General features: G+C 42.6%; 1 protein-coding gene across 1 annotated transcript in view; it reads right to left on the reverse strand.

Moving 5' to 3' along the window:
* PPP1R14C (protein phosphatase 1 regulatory inhibitor subunit 14C) overlaps nucleotides 1-14,603 on the reverse strand; it is a 120,360-nt gene that overhangs the window by 14,946 nt on the left and 90,811 nt on the right. The window contains exons 5-6 of the mRNA XM_019548631.1: nucleotides 3,174-3,257; nucleotides 982-1,014 (exon numbers count right to left, since the gene is read on the reverse strand). Of these exons, the coding sequence (XP_019404176.1) occupies nucleotides 982-1,014; nucleotides 3,174-3,257 (117 nt within the window). The remainder of the gene's footprint in view (nucleotides 1-981; nucleotides 1,015-3,173; nucleotides 3,258-14,603) is intronic.

Raw genomic sequence — 14,603 nt, forward strand, 5'->3', positions numbered from 1 at the left:
CCCCCCAGCTCTACTTTATTCAGTTCTGGATACCCCATCAATTATCTAGACCAATGGTATGAAAAAACAATTGAAGTTCAATGGCCTTTGCTGGAGAATGTTGAATGGGTCATTGATAATATAGCATTACTATTGACACACACACACACACCAGAAAAACCTGGCCTTTTAGCCTGGAATCTCCCTAGGAATCCCAACAATATGTCGTATCTACTCTATGCAAAACCATTTCTCCCACAGCAAAGAATAAACCATTGAGGCCTTTCTGAGCTATATTCCAACACTGCTAAAGATCTGAGTGGCTTCAGCAATTGGTCTCAACCACCTCTCCAGTACTACATGATATAATAAAAAAATGTAAAGGTACCAAACTAGAGGTCTGATTGACACCACTATCCTTTCAACCCCAATGTTGTGCCTGACAGTCTGTCTTTAAGCCACAGTGCTTTGTGTTACAGAAAGCAGTTCAGACTGCAGCCATTTCAGTGCTGCTCCCCCAGAAGGAAAACCATGCTAAACACAACCTTAAGGAAAGAAAAAGAAGCATGTTTCCTTGGTCAAGCACAACTCACCCAAAGCAGTTACCAAACAGTGGAATCCAAGATACTATACATCCATTGCATAATGCAGTATCTTAGATACTATTTGTGCAATTCCTGAGTTTGTAATGCCCACTACATGAGTGAAAAAAATATATCCAAATAAGTCTTTACTATGCATTTTAGTATTTCAACTACTGCACTCAGCTTTTTTGCATGAAGTTAAAATATTTGTTAAGCTGCAAGGCTCATGCTTCCTACTAAACTTGTTCATACTTGTACAGTACATTAAAAAGTGGTGTAAGTCATTACATGTATTGTGTACATTAAACTTTATCCAGAATATCCATTTAAGTGAAGCCCATTCGCCTAATGAATACAATAGTGGAACAGGGGCCCTTTATAAAAGCAGAAAAATGGTGTTTAAGAAAAGTGATTTTACCTCTGTCGGTTTGTAGCAATCTACAAGAGTTTCCTAGAAGTAAAACACAGAAGTGTCAGTTTCAACAAAAGCAGTTAACAGAAAAACAAGTCTGCATAAGAATGTAATGGCACTGTGTTTTCCTCACCTATCAAACAAGGACCACTGTGTCTCATGTACCCTACAGAAGGGAGATGTATAATTTTCGTATTTTGTATAGAAGCAACTCCAATCCAAAGTACTGGAGCACTGCTGGAGCAGAGTGTCTGCAAAAAGGGCAGCTACTTCTAAATTTACAATCCTGACCTATGCACCTTGAAGGAGCTAGTGGAGAGAAGTGAATCTCATTTCAATCACACAGAGCAGCTTTCATTATGATACCAGGGGTACATCAACATCATATTGAAAGGTGGGACTGCAACATTTGCCAACATGCCAAAACTTCTTTTGAACTCATAATTTTAGGTTGTGATAACCACATCATCGCAGCAGCCCAACATTCAGTACAGCCTGTGATGCTCTCCTGGGATAGTCAGTGTTCTCAGTACTTGAACTGGTTAGTTTAAAAAACTAGCATGGGTGAGTCCACATGAACTGTACTTACTCTTCTCAACTGCAGCAGAGTGAACATACCCTAGGACAGTGATTCTCAACCAGGACTGCTCTGATCAGGGTCATTGTGCTGTGGAGGAGTTGGCTGGGGCATAAGAGTGCTTCAATGTAAGACTAGCTGGCAGGCAGCCTCTGCACTGAAGCACCCTTGTGCCCCAGCTAGCCAGCTCAGCATCTACGAGTGTATTGCTGCACACAAAAAAAACCTTACTTTTATAAGTCCTACCTTGCTGCAGAGCTTATTAGTTTTGTGCACCCTAACAGGGTGATGTTTACTGTACAGTTAATTACCATATTTTATAGTGTACAAGTTGACATGGTGTATAAGTCAGCCCCAGAGTTCCACTCAAGAAAGTTAAGATTTTCGTAGATCCAGTGTGTATGTCAACCCTGTCTTGCCGGAGGGGAGTGTGGCAAGAGGGTTGCCGGGTGCACTGGCGGTGGAAGGCGGCAGTGGGGATGGTACACGAGGTGCTGGAAGCCTGAGTGGGCTCGTGCACCTCCAAGCTGAGGCAGCACCTGGCTCGCTAGTATCCTGTCTTGCTGGGCCTAGGGGGCACCACTGCCATGGAGGGAAGAAGCCAGCCCCCCCTGCAGCTCAGGGACTGCCCAGCCCAGCGGTAGCTCATGGGGATCCCTAGCTGCGGGGGAGATAGCAGTGAGCAGGCTCTGCCAAAAGCAGGATCAGACTCCTGGTCACTTCTGCCTTTAGCAGGCTCCTGCAGCCCTCAAGATGGCTGGTGCTGCCTGGGAAGGGGCTGCCTCACCCCATGGGCAGCACAAGAGTGGGGGGCAGAAGGGTGGCTAGGTGCACTGGCAGTGAGAGAAGGCAGCAAGGACAGTCTCCGTGGCACTGGAAGCCCAGGTGGGATCATGAGAAAACTGGATTGGGTCCTCCCGAGCTGGGGCAGCACCCAGCCTCCTGGCAGCCTGCCCAGCTGGAACCAGGGGTTGTCACCACCATGGAAGGAAGAACCGGGCACCCAACCCAGGGGCTGCCCAGCCTGCCATCAGCTTGACCATCAACCATGGGAGAGACAGGTTAGACTCAACAGGTGTGGGGTTTAGGCACCCAGACTGGCTCTGAGTGTTGGGGGGGGTGGGGAGCTGGCTGGCCCTCAGTCAGCATCGAGGAAGCCCCTAGATGCCAGGATGCCACCTCCCATACAGCAGGGCACTGGCGTGGGGTCTGGCTGGAGTATTCATATAGTGTATAAGTCAAGGTGGATATTTAAGGGTAAACTTTCTGGGTTCAAACCTTGACTTGATACACCGTGAAATATGGTAGGTAACTGCGCAGTAAATGTAGTTGTCGGTTTCTTTGATCCTACCCCCATATTTTTAGTTAGAGCTTTATACCAGATGGTTAGTACTTACTGAATTTGGATATTTTCTGCCTTAAAAAATGGGTTGCTAACAGTTGCATACAATAACAAGCTGAAATTTGCTTTATTCCTAGGGGTACATTCAGGCAATAGTCCTACAGATTATGCTGAACTTCCTATTTCTCAAAAGGCAGGAAATACGCAGGAATCAGTCAGAATCAAGACCTAGGTGTGTTAATCCAGATGTGTCCAATTTTAAATTTGGAAATATTTTACCTGTAATTTAAGAGCTCTTTCCTCTTCATTAGCTGCATCAAGAAGGTCATCAATGTCAATTTCTACATCTGGCATCTCTTCTTCCTGCAAAGGGAGAAGTCCAGTTTAGTGCATTAAGTTGTTCTTTAACAAGGCTGAAAAGCTGAGCTGGCAAACTAGTAACAACACATGCATTACCATCTGGTGGGGTGAGAGTGTATCGGAGGAGAAGGAGATCAATTAGACACACCAGCTTGGTTGTTGGCGCCTAGGTAAAGAGAGGTGTATACCTAGTATCTGGTGCAGGGAGCAAGATTTCTCTTTAGCAATCTTTCTGGCAAAATCAGTAGCAGTGCTAACAGTCTACAACCAGCTACCTCATCTGCCTTCCTCAGATCGGAGTCAATTAAGCATTTTGTAGAGTAAGGGTGAGGGAATGGATTATTGAAAAAAGAAAACAGAAAAGAAAAGCAGAGTGAAAAAGATGCTTGAAAGTTATGCTCTGGGTTGTGCTGCCTTGCTTTTTCCATTAGTGTCATACGGCAGTGTCAATTCACCACTGATTGACAGGGATAATATAGCTCCCCTCAGAAAAATTCAGATTTTCGGTGCCAACAGTAGAATGAGAAATGTAATACACAAAGTATTCTCCCTGAATATCCTTATTCATTTGCATCACCACTATATCACATTTTTAAATAAAAAACTTGTCCTTTTTCCAGTTGTTTGTAAATATTATCAGCAGCAGTATATACATTTTTAAGAATCATTTTACATCCTTCGTTAAACATGGAGAAAAAAGAAGTCATTCTTATAACAATGCAAAAAATATCTTGTTAGCCATTTTTAATCTAACAAAAAATTCAGTTAATATCAGGTTTTTTCCTCTGTTCTTAACCATCCAGGCTTTAGTAACCAAGATGAATTTTATCTTGCCACAAAGTTACTATCCAGACCACAGATGCCCGTTTAACAGAACTGCCAGCTAGCACAAAGACTGGGCAGAAACACTGTGTAAAACTGCACCCTATCAGATGTGATTGACATGGACATGGAACGCCAAGCTTGCATGGCCAGCAATCCCACTCTTCTGGAGCAAACACCTCAGGCAATACTGCAGGATGGATTTTCACTGAGTTCATAAAGATACTGCTACACAAGGATATTCTGGTAGTTACTAGCTAACTGTCCATCAAGAATGGGGGGCAGGAGGGACAGAGACCCATGTCCCATCCCCCCTCACATTTCGGGTCTGGCCCTGCTTCCCCCCGAGTCCAGAATCATAAAGAAGGAAAAAAACAAAGAAGAGAAAGAATGAGCTTTCAGAGTTTTCTGTAAACCAAGAAACCTGTTCTACATGAAGTCAGAATCTAAAGACTTACAAAACATTTATTAGGTTTACATGTGTGTTTTTAACCTGCCTTTATAATAGCATGCATTAAATTACTTATAAAGCCAGAAATCCAATAGAGACCATAAACATTTTATGAATTGATTTTGTTCTGAACACCATTAACTCCAAACAATTATCCAATGTTAGTCCATAGATAAATGTAAACATTCATCTAAATACACCTCCACAGAAGTATGTAAACACTTTATATGCGCATGCCATAAACAACTGTGTACCTGCCATTAAGCAACAAAAGCAGTCTTCATTAACCTTTTATCTCATGCATAACTTTCCAACTAATCCATGTGTTTGAGGTCTACCAGTGTCATCTCAACTTTTGGGTAAGTTTTGTGCTAGCTACTTAAAGTAAGAAGGGGAGAATTAAGAAAATGTTTCCTAGAATAAACATAAAGCCTTCTAGTGAACCTGAAAAGTCTCCCCCCCCCGCCACTTATCAGTGCCTCTTGCATACCAAAAAATCACCTCCTTCTGCCTCACTCACTTTTTCCACATCAAGCTTTCCCACTTCTCTGCTTCAGTGTAGTTCCTGAGCCTGGGATGGACACAAGTTTCTACAAGTTTCAATCATAACCTGAGCTCACTATTTTGTGGCCTAGTAGTTACAGACAGGACAGCAAACACTTCTTCCAAATCTCTCTGCTTTCTGAACATTACTCAGAAAACTTCAACCTGCCACACTACAAATACATTTGTCCTGTCCCTAATTTTAATTAGGGTGTAGTCCCAGAGCAGACTTTAATTTGCCAGTTCCAGTAAAAACCTGTTACCACCCAAGTTGCTCAGTGAGAAACGTATACCACACACTTTTTTCAACTATAAGCTCCATATGTGCAATGGACTAGTTTTTTTTAAATAAATGGCTAGTTTTAGACACCTAATACCTCAGCATATAAATATTTGTATTTACACTTAAACGACTTTTAGAAAGTCTCAGCAACATGTATGTCTTAACAATTTTTTACTGTGTTAAGGTGTCAAATACGAATTATTTTCTAACAGTTCAGAAAGAGCCAAAATTGCAGCCATCACTATAATTGTAGAATCTAGCAAGGTTTTCATTTTCAAATTTGTTATGCTCAAACCTTTTATCTGACCTTTCTCTTCAGACAAACAGCACTCAGATCAGGCTAACCAACTTTCCCTGGGGCAACTCTTCACATGCTAGCTCACAGCTAGATTCACCACGTACTCCCTGCTCTACACAAGCCTTAATAGGCTCTTTTGGCCTATCCAGAATTTGATGCTTCATGGTATACTGGAGTAGAGGCAGCACCTGATCATGAAACTCTTGTCTGACTCTCTCTAGCCCCCTACACATTGCTGCTTTCTTCTGTCATATCTCTTTCCTTATCCTTCTCATTCTTCTTCTCAACCCATTTTTCTTTTTATTCCTTCCTGCATCTTTTACCATATCCCTTTTCCTTTGTCTTTTCCCTCGTTCTCTTTCCAAGGCCCAAATTTCTCTTATTAGGCTTCCCTACAGATCAGCAGGCTCTTTCCTTCTCAATCATTCCCTCAACATTACCCCCACTCCACTTTTATTAGGTTCTTTACTATGATTCCAGTGACACAATCCAACTACTCTTGAATATACAGTGGATTTTGAGCAATTAGCAAAACTAGCTCAGCATGTTGGCAGGGAAAAAAAACAACGGGATTGTCTGTACTGCTTTGAGGAGCGAGGTTGAAGAAACAACTGAAAAAAATACCACAAGTTCTTCCTAGGTCTGGCCTGCACTGAGAAAAGTTGAGATCACTGTCTATCAATGGAAAAATCATGCCACTGATAATGATAGTAGTGTAAGCGCTGGTGTGGCTGGCACCCGCACCACGGATGCCGTTCCAAGACACCTATGATCTTTGCAGTACCTCTCCTGCTCTGTGCCAAGGGCTGGTTTCCTGAACCCCTTTATTGTAACCTCTGCTTACCAAAACCTGTGGACAATGCCAAAGATAACAGCTAATTTAGTGGCAAGGGTAAGCAGAGCCATCTGGGCATACGTGAGACCAACCCTCAGCACAGGGCAAAAACAGGGCTGGGGTGGCAACAGCTGGCTTAACACAGCCCCTTCACAAGGCTGGTACACAGGCTGCTGCCTGCATATTGCCACATCAGGCCTATGGGCTATAGGTTACCAACGTCTGCTTTAGTACATGTACTGTAATGAGAATCTTAAATTAGTGACAGTGGTCTCACATCCATTCCTTCACAGCCGTAAACTGAAGTGAGTGACCTTTTAAACCTTTCCTCTAGAAATAAATTTTCTTCAGGTTTTGTCACTTAAATTCTGTTCCTAAAAATGAATGAATGCATTAAATGAACCAGTTTTAATGTTATTTTATTAAGCTCAAACTAATACAGTGATGCCAAGGTTTTCTGTTTCCCATGGAAAAATGGAAAAAAATGCAGATTTTTTTCCTTTTGCTCAAAAAAGATGTGGATTTTTCATTTTAACAGAGAAACCTGCAGACTCTTTTGCAAAGAGCTCTCTGCAGGCTGGCTGGAGTGGGGAACTGAAGCCTCCATAGCGAAGGAGTTGGGCTGTGGCTTGAGAGTGAGGGGACTGGACCTGTATCCTGGTGAGCTAAGAGGGCAGGGGGAGCTCTGATTTTCCATAATAAAAAACCCAAAATCAAATACCAAAATTTACAGGTATTCAGAATTTATTTTATTACAGTGATTGAGGCACTGGTAGGCTTCCAAACTGCTTTAAAACTGTAAAGATATCGATACAACATTGTGTTCAATTGATAATATATATTGAGGTGTTTCATTTTAATTGCAGATTTTGGGGATTTAATCGGAGAATTTGCAATTTTTTTTTTATCAGGGAAAACCAGGATCCCTGCTGGTAACACAAGCCATTACTTCTTGCTTACATATCATCCAGTCATTTACAGAATTATTGCTAATCCTTCCATTGAAGGCTAATTGTGACAGTATCTGAAAACCTTAGGTCAATTGGCTTGCTTGTGTCAAGATCCTAAAACCAAATATTTGTATAGCTCAGACAACTTTCAGACGCATAGAAGCACTGAATTCCTGCCTTGAATTTGTAGTCAGAAGAGTGCAACCTTCCACATAACAATGTTTGTTTTGCCAAGATTTACACACATAAACGCATTAATTTATGGCAATTCCCTAGAAGACGGTATGGATAGGTAGAAACATTACCTCTTGGAATCTCCAGAGTAGCAAAGTACCTAGCTGTTTCCACATTATGCTAGCTTGGCAAGGATTTTCCACCTGCTGACGTTTCAGCTCCATTAATAGTGAAATTAACTGGAAATGCTAGAAAAGGGAAACCAAAAGATATTTGGGAGGGACCCATGGCTGATGGGTTGAGGATACAAAGGTTTTTATTATTGTTTAAATATGTTAGGAAAAAAATTCTAATGGTCACCACCAATATTTTCTAGATAATGGAACCCCAGCCAAAACAGGTTTAAGTGATGGTGGTCTCATACACCTACAGCTACAAAAGTCTTGCTGCCATAGTGCATCCACTGCAGCCACACCACTAGTGAGGCTGCCCAAATGGGAAGGGAACACTGAATGGAAACTACGGTGTCCCCAAAATATGCAAAAGTCCTGTCAGAGGATGAAAGGTTAGCCTAAAAAGAAATTCAAACAGTAGCTCCTTTAAGCTTTGATGTAAAGGCAACAAACCAGACACATTGGCATCTACTTACAGACTTCTTTTTAAGTAAAGGACATTTACAACATACCCCCCACCCCCAGCACACTCTTCCCTTCCCATACCCGACAGATTAGCTCTTCTACAATAGCAAGTTTCCCAACTTACATGATGGTAATGCTCACTTCTGGGCAGACTGGAACTCAGGTATACAGTTTTCTGTCATGTTTTTTAAAGTAGCAAACTTTCAGCACTTTGTTATCTTCGGTCAGTGACCAAAACTTCTTTAAGAGCATCTTCCTTTTCCACCGTTATACTGTCCTGATCATTTTAATTTATTAGATTTCTAGGTTGCCCTTCCCAGTGAAGGCTTCGTGTGGCATACAAGAGGAAAAATAATTTACAAAAGCAGGTTGAGTACTTAAGACGAGTTATAAAACAAAAACTCCCTAAACAATATCTCACCTTAGCATTGCTTATCATCTGACACCTTCCTTTTTTATTTAAATGAAGGAGTCTTCTGAACACATTAAACTGCTTGTTTAAGACAAGAACTGAAACTTCATTTGCAAAACAGGCAGGTTTAGTATTTTAAGATACAAAAAGCAAATATTTGAAATCACATACACAAGAGGTAATTATAGTGTGTCCAGGTGGAACATCATTGCTCAAGAGAGAGACAGAAAAGACAGTGAGTTTGTTCATCCTATTGGACTGTTGTATAGCAAAGCTTTTGTACAAATGTCTCCATCTTATTGAGATAAAAAGAGTTGTCACAGCGGAAAACAATGGAAGAGCTCCATAAATAAATGGGAAAGCCCCCAGCCAAGCTAAAATAAAAAGCTGTGGAGGTTGCGGGTGAGAACACCTATCATTTCAAAACAACAAAGGAGTTCAGAAACACTTAAATCAAAGCACATAATTATTCAAAGTTTGAAAATATTTTTTAAAAGAAGGAAAACACCCTCATTTCAAAAAGTTATGAAAAAACAGGCTCAAGTTGCAAAAACCCCCTAATTTAAGTTGGATGAATTCTTTGTAAACAGGCAAAGAAATTCAATTTGGCAGCTCACAGAAGCCACATTATAAAAGAAAGTAGATGCACCATGGTTATAATATAAGCTAGCTCCTTATTCTAGAAACAATTTTTAAACTCATGCCCTAGTCCCCTCCTTGTGGGCCACATTCTCATTGGATTTTTAACTTTTGTGAGAGGTTTGCAGAATCACTGCTGCTATTTGGTTAATAAGAGATTTTATCCAAATACCAGTGGCCCTCCTACAACAAGGATCCATTAAAAAAACAAACAACAATAAAAAAGGCGGGGGAGGGAGGAGGGGAGCAGTGAAAGAGATCAGAATGGCACTTTTTTTTCTGAGCACAGGTTTTTGAGAAAGAAGCTCAAAACTTGGCAACCTTAGGGCAACCATCATGCAAATTATCACAGAGTATCTCCCTGACTCCTTTTCTCCACTCTAGAACAAAAATCTGCAATGTTTTTGGGCAGAGTGCCAAAAACACCTGCAACCCTGACTTGTAAGATATTGGTATGCCAGGGCCAGATGGTGGAGGAGCTGCAAGGGGCCCGATCTTTGTTGTGGCTGCACAGGCCCCTTCCCTATCTTCTGCCCTGACACACTTGACAAGTAAAATGCCTTCAGGTGCCATGATCTGGCACCTGTGCCAGACCCTGCTCTAGAACTACTGTTGTCAGAAACATTTTCATTATAGGCAAACAATACTTTTCTTAATCTCCTCAAAAACAGCTGAACCTGTTTCAGTTAAAACTCTCCATGAAGTTCAGACTGAGGAAGACACTTAGGGCTATTGTCAATCCTTCCCAATAATGGTCTTAGCCAATATTTATTGTTTGTTCATTAATACAAGATTTCCAAGTTTATTCTGTCTCTTCCTCTTCCTGTACTACAAAATTTTGTTTTAAAACCCTGGAGCCAAATGAGGACATATTGCTCATCAAGAACATGCTGAGGAGGTAATTTAATTTTTCCTGGGTATAGGTCAAGGCTTCAGCCAGCTTCATTTTTTCTTTTCTAATTTAACCTTTTTCTTTTACCAGAAAGAATTCCTAGGTAATTGAACCCGATGCTCACAATACCTTGCAGAACTACTACATGCTTTTCAGAAGAAGATTAAGTCAGGCAAGTTTCTAAACGCACACATACACATGCAATTTCCACGGTCTGTTACAACACTAGACAGGTGAACCAGGTATAAAGACAGGAAAAATAAAGACAAAAAAGAAGCTCCAACAGGTTTCTTGTCTCTTTAGGATAGTGATATCAAGTTGCAAGCTTAGAATCTCTCTTTAATTTAGAAGGGAGTAAGTGACAGTTTTAAAGTTGCCTAGGAAAGACATAGAAGTTGATCTTAGGATCCCTAAAGCCCTATTTTCACCATACACCAACTACATAAAACACATGTATAGGCAAGATTTAGAGCACCTTGTTTTAGAGTGGAAAATATCCACTAAATTGGATCATGCTTATGCAACACAGAAACCATTAAAATACATGTTTATTCTTGTTGTGAGGCTCATAAGTATCGTAATTCATAAACACTGTTAAGAGCAAGTGTGCGTGGAATGCGTAAATACTTTTGCTGGTTTTCCCTCAAGTCCCATTCTTCCATCTCACTATCTGAACAAAATAAAATTTTCCTCACCCCAACTTGTAGACAGTTCCTCTTTGCGTTGAATTAGGACATAAAAACTATCATTTACAGGGTCAGACCATAGAACCATCTTGCCCAATACAAGTTTCCCTCGATTCATGCTGTACATGCATTCTTGGAGAAAGGCGCATAAATCAAATTTGCATAAAGTGAACCCACTTTACAATGTAACAAATAGGGATGGGTTCCCATGGCAGGGAGAGAGGGAGGGAGGCTGGGACTAGGGAAGTGGCAGGGGGAGGGGCACCACTCCTAGTGCTGCACAAGGCAGAGGGAACAGAGTGGCATTCACCCCAGCCCTGGCTGCAGCGGCCCTGGGAGCGGCCAGCGCCAGCGCCAGCTGCCTGCAGCCACTGATCTACACCGTGCTCCACCTGTCCCCACTCACCTCTGCTCCTAGGCTCTGTGCCCTGATGCAAGAAGCTGGTGTTGGCTGCTCCCAGGGCCACTGCAGCCAGGGCTGGGGTGAGTGGGACCATGGCTCTTTCCCTCCCCCCCCCCCGAGTTACCCATTTGGGCTGGGGGGCATCTATGCTGATCACATAAGAGCAAATCTGCCTCACATACAACAAATGTATGGGTCTAAATATGCTCATTGCGTAAGAACTAATTCACACATAAAGAACTTGCATAAATCAAAGGAAACCTGTATCCTGTTTCACACAGTGGCAGAGAATGCTGAAAGGGAGAATGAACAGGGTATGTGACCAGGGATATTTCCACTGGTCCTCTCTCATTTTCAACCTCCAGTATTTAAGGTCTAGGACCGGGTTTAGGCAGAGCCAAAAATACCCACAACCTGGACTTGTAAGATGTTGGTAGTTTGGATGGTAGGGGAGCCAAAAAAGGCCCAAATCTTGTTGTGGTAGCACAGCCGCAGCCCCTTCCCTGAAGTCTGCCCCCCAAGGTGCATAGGCCTGCCACAGAGCCCAGGAAGCAGGGAGACTGCAAGCAGCTGCACCAGGGTCCATGGAGCCCCAGCCTGGCTTGTTACCTGTGGTAGGTACATGCATGCCTTGAGGCAGACAGCAGGGAAGGGGCCAAGGCTTCACTGCCACAACAAGGATAGGGCCCCTTGCAGCTCCCCCACCATCCAACATCAAGGCACACATGCCAAGCAAAATGCCTTCACCTCTGGTCCAAGAAGTTCCAGTTCAGAGGCTGTAGCCCCTAACTCCCATGCTCAAAAGCTACTGATGCACACCTTTCCTCCAAAAATTTGTCCTATCCTCTTGGGACAGGGGTGCTCAGTCCCTGACCTGCAGGCCAGATCCGATCCACAAGACTCCCCAAGTTCTGGAAATCTGCTGGCAGAGAAGCAATGCCACTGCTTTCCACTGCCAAATTTCCAAGCCCTGGATCAAGTCCTGGGTGGGCTATTGTGCCAAGATAAGTCCCAAGGCGAGCCACTTCCATGGACCGAGATCAGGCTCCAGGACCAACCTGGCACTGTACATCCAGCCTGCAGAGCAAACAGGAGGCTGTTTGCACCACTGTCCTAGGATGTTTGTGCTTGAAGTCTGAAACAGCATTAATGCCACTAGAAGTTCTTTTCTAAAAGTTCACTTCCCTCAAGCACACAGTATACACAAAATAAAATTCTAACAAGCTGGAATTTCATACTATTCTCTAATAGCCCTCCTCACATATCTGGTGATCCAATAACACAGTGGAAAGTGACACTTTCCCTTAAGAGCTCTGCTTTTACTGGAGTATAAATAAGAATAAAGAGGCTTACTGCAATTTTCATGCAAAGCGCATGTTTGGCAAGTCCTTATGGAGGACGTGAAAGCAACTTAATATCCAAAGTCCACAGAACATAGTTTTTTCCTCTATGTCAATGAGCATGTTCCCACTAGCAAAATTAGGCTACCTGCACAGACACTGCATATGGGAGCAGCTGCCACTGTTTTAGATGCCAGTACAGTTTTTCCCATAGTTGGAAAAGGTAGAGCACACTCCCAACCTCAGCCCCCTCCCCACTGCAGGCTCAGCATCAAGGCTATGTGCTATCCAAATGCAAAAAGTAAATCAGATACTCAAGTTTTACACTAATACTGAATACAGTCAGTAAATATACCCTTTTGCACTGGTTAATGGGTGAGGAACTGAAGGAAGAACAGTTATCTTAGAAACTATAAAGTCATCTGGAAGGGGAAGAAAGGGAAATGCAACCACAGAATACAAATGCACGGATGCAAACATATAGCTATCTGATTCAGTAAGGTGAAGAGAAGTTATTTGTGAAAAGAAAGGTGAAACAGATTTTAGAGAATGTCTTGTGCTGGAGTTATAGTTACAGTTAAGGATTCTTAGAACTTGGGGAGTCAAATATAGAGTCTTCTTCCTCGTATCTAGTTAAGTTAAAACTGTACTTGTAACACACATACGGCTGAGCCCACATAAGTTTTGGGGGCAGTACAGTACCACTTTACATTCCACAAAAAGACAAGTATTCAGCAGGCATAAGAAATCTTTTGTTGACATATTTAAAAAATAGTTGAGAGTAAATTTTAGGAATGTGACAAATAAGTATGCAAACAAGTTGCCCACCCGTAGTCATTAAAAGACCAAGGTAAATTCCCAATCTGACCCATTTTCACAATGCCACTCTGTCTTCTTCACATAAGAAAACTGTAGTACCATCAACCTCAATCATGCAAAGGTGTTTCATCAATGCCTCCTGGAATCACAAGAGTTGTTTTTAAAATCCAATGTTTAAAGCCAAATGTGGCATATTTATCTTCAGAGTTCAGGGTTCATATTTTCAAGCTCTTCTCCACAATGATAGAAAACAGGATCTTCCCGTGCTACTTCACGGACTGTTACAAGATTTGCAGAAGATTGGGAATATAGGAAACACTAGAGAAGAGGGAAGTATTTGTGCTTAACAGCTTGAATTTTTACATTGATGCAATATCTGCCTGAGAGATTTCACGGAAATACTAAAGAGCCAAAGAGCACTTGTGCTTGCTCTTATATCCTAAAGCCTTATCTGCAAAGTGGAAACCACAGACCTCTGCTTTCCACTATTCTGTTCAGTAGCTGCTATCCACTATCCCAAGAGATGTTATTTTAACACCCTTGTAATGTATCATTTTCAACTACACTAATTGGTGCCCTGTTGCATACCCAGCAGCAAAAACTTGTTGCCAACCTGCGGTCATTAAAGATGCAGCAGAGTTTGCCCAGGCAGTGCAGCGTAGGTGTCACCTCCCCTCTGTGGCAGAAAGCCACCTTGGTTTCTCCCCAAAATCTCTGCCCTGTGACAATGTGATAAAATCTCTGTGCTGTGACCATTTGAGTAGGGTGGGCTCAGCAGAGGAGACCACACCCTTACCTTGTCTCTTTAGGTAACCTGAGCTGGCTGCATTCCTGAGGGAGGGGGGAAACCTGCTCCCTCTGCCTAGTGACTGGCATCAGTTACCTGGGTGAGGGGTATCTACCTGGTGGGCTGGAATCTGCCCGGTAACAGGTGATGTATTTCAAATTGGTTGGCTGATAGCCAACCGGAGCTGGCCTCTATTGGACCAGGTGAATGACGTCACGGGGGCTATATAAGTTAGGACGGGCAAGGAGGTGGTCTCTTCGGCCATGAGGTGAGGCTGGAGCCATGAGGGGGGGACTCAGAGGAGCATAAACATCTGAAAGGGCCCTCTCCCCCAAAAACTCATGAACCAGGAACAGCCGGATGCTAGAAAGGATCTC

The sequence above is a fragment of the Crocodylus porosus genome, unplaced genomic scaffold, assembly GCF_001723895.1.
Source record: "Crocodylus porosus isolate Cpor-Errol unplaced genomic scaffold, CroPor_comp1, whole genome shotgun sequence".
In the NCBI taxonomy this organism is placed as follows: Eukaryota; Metazoa; Chordata; order Crocodylia; family Crocodylidae; genus Crocodylus; species Crocodylus porosus.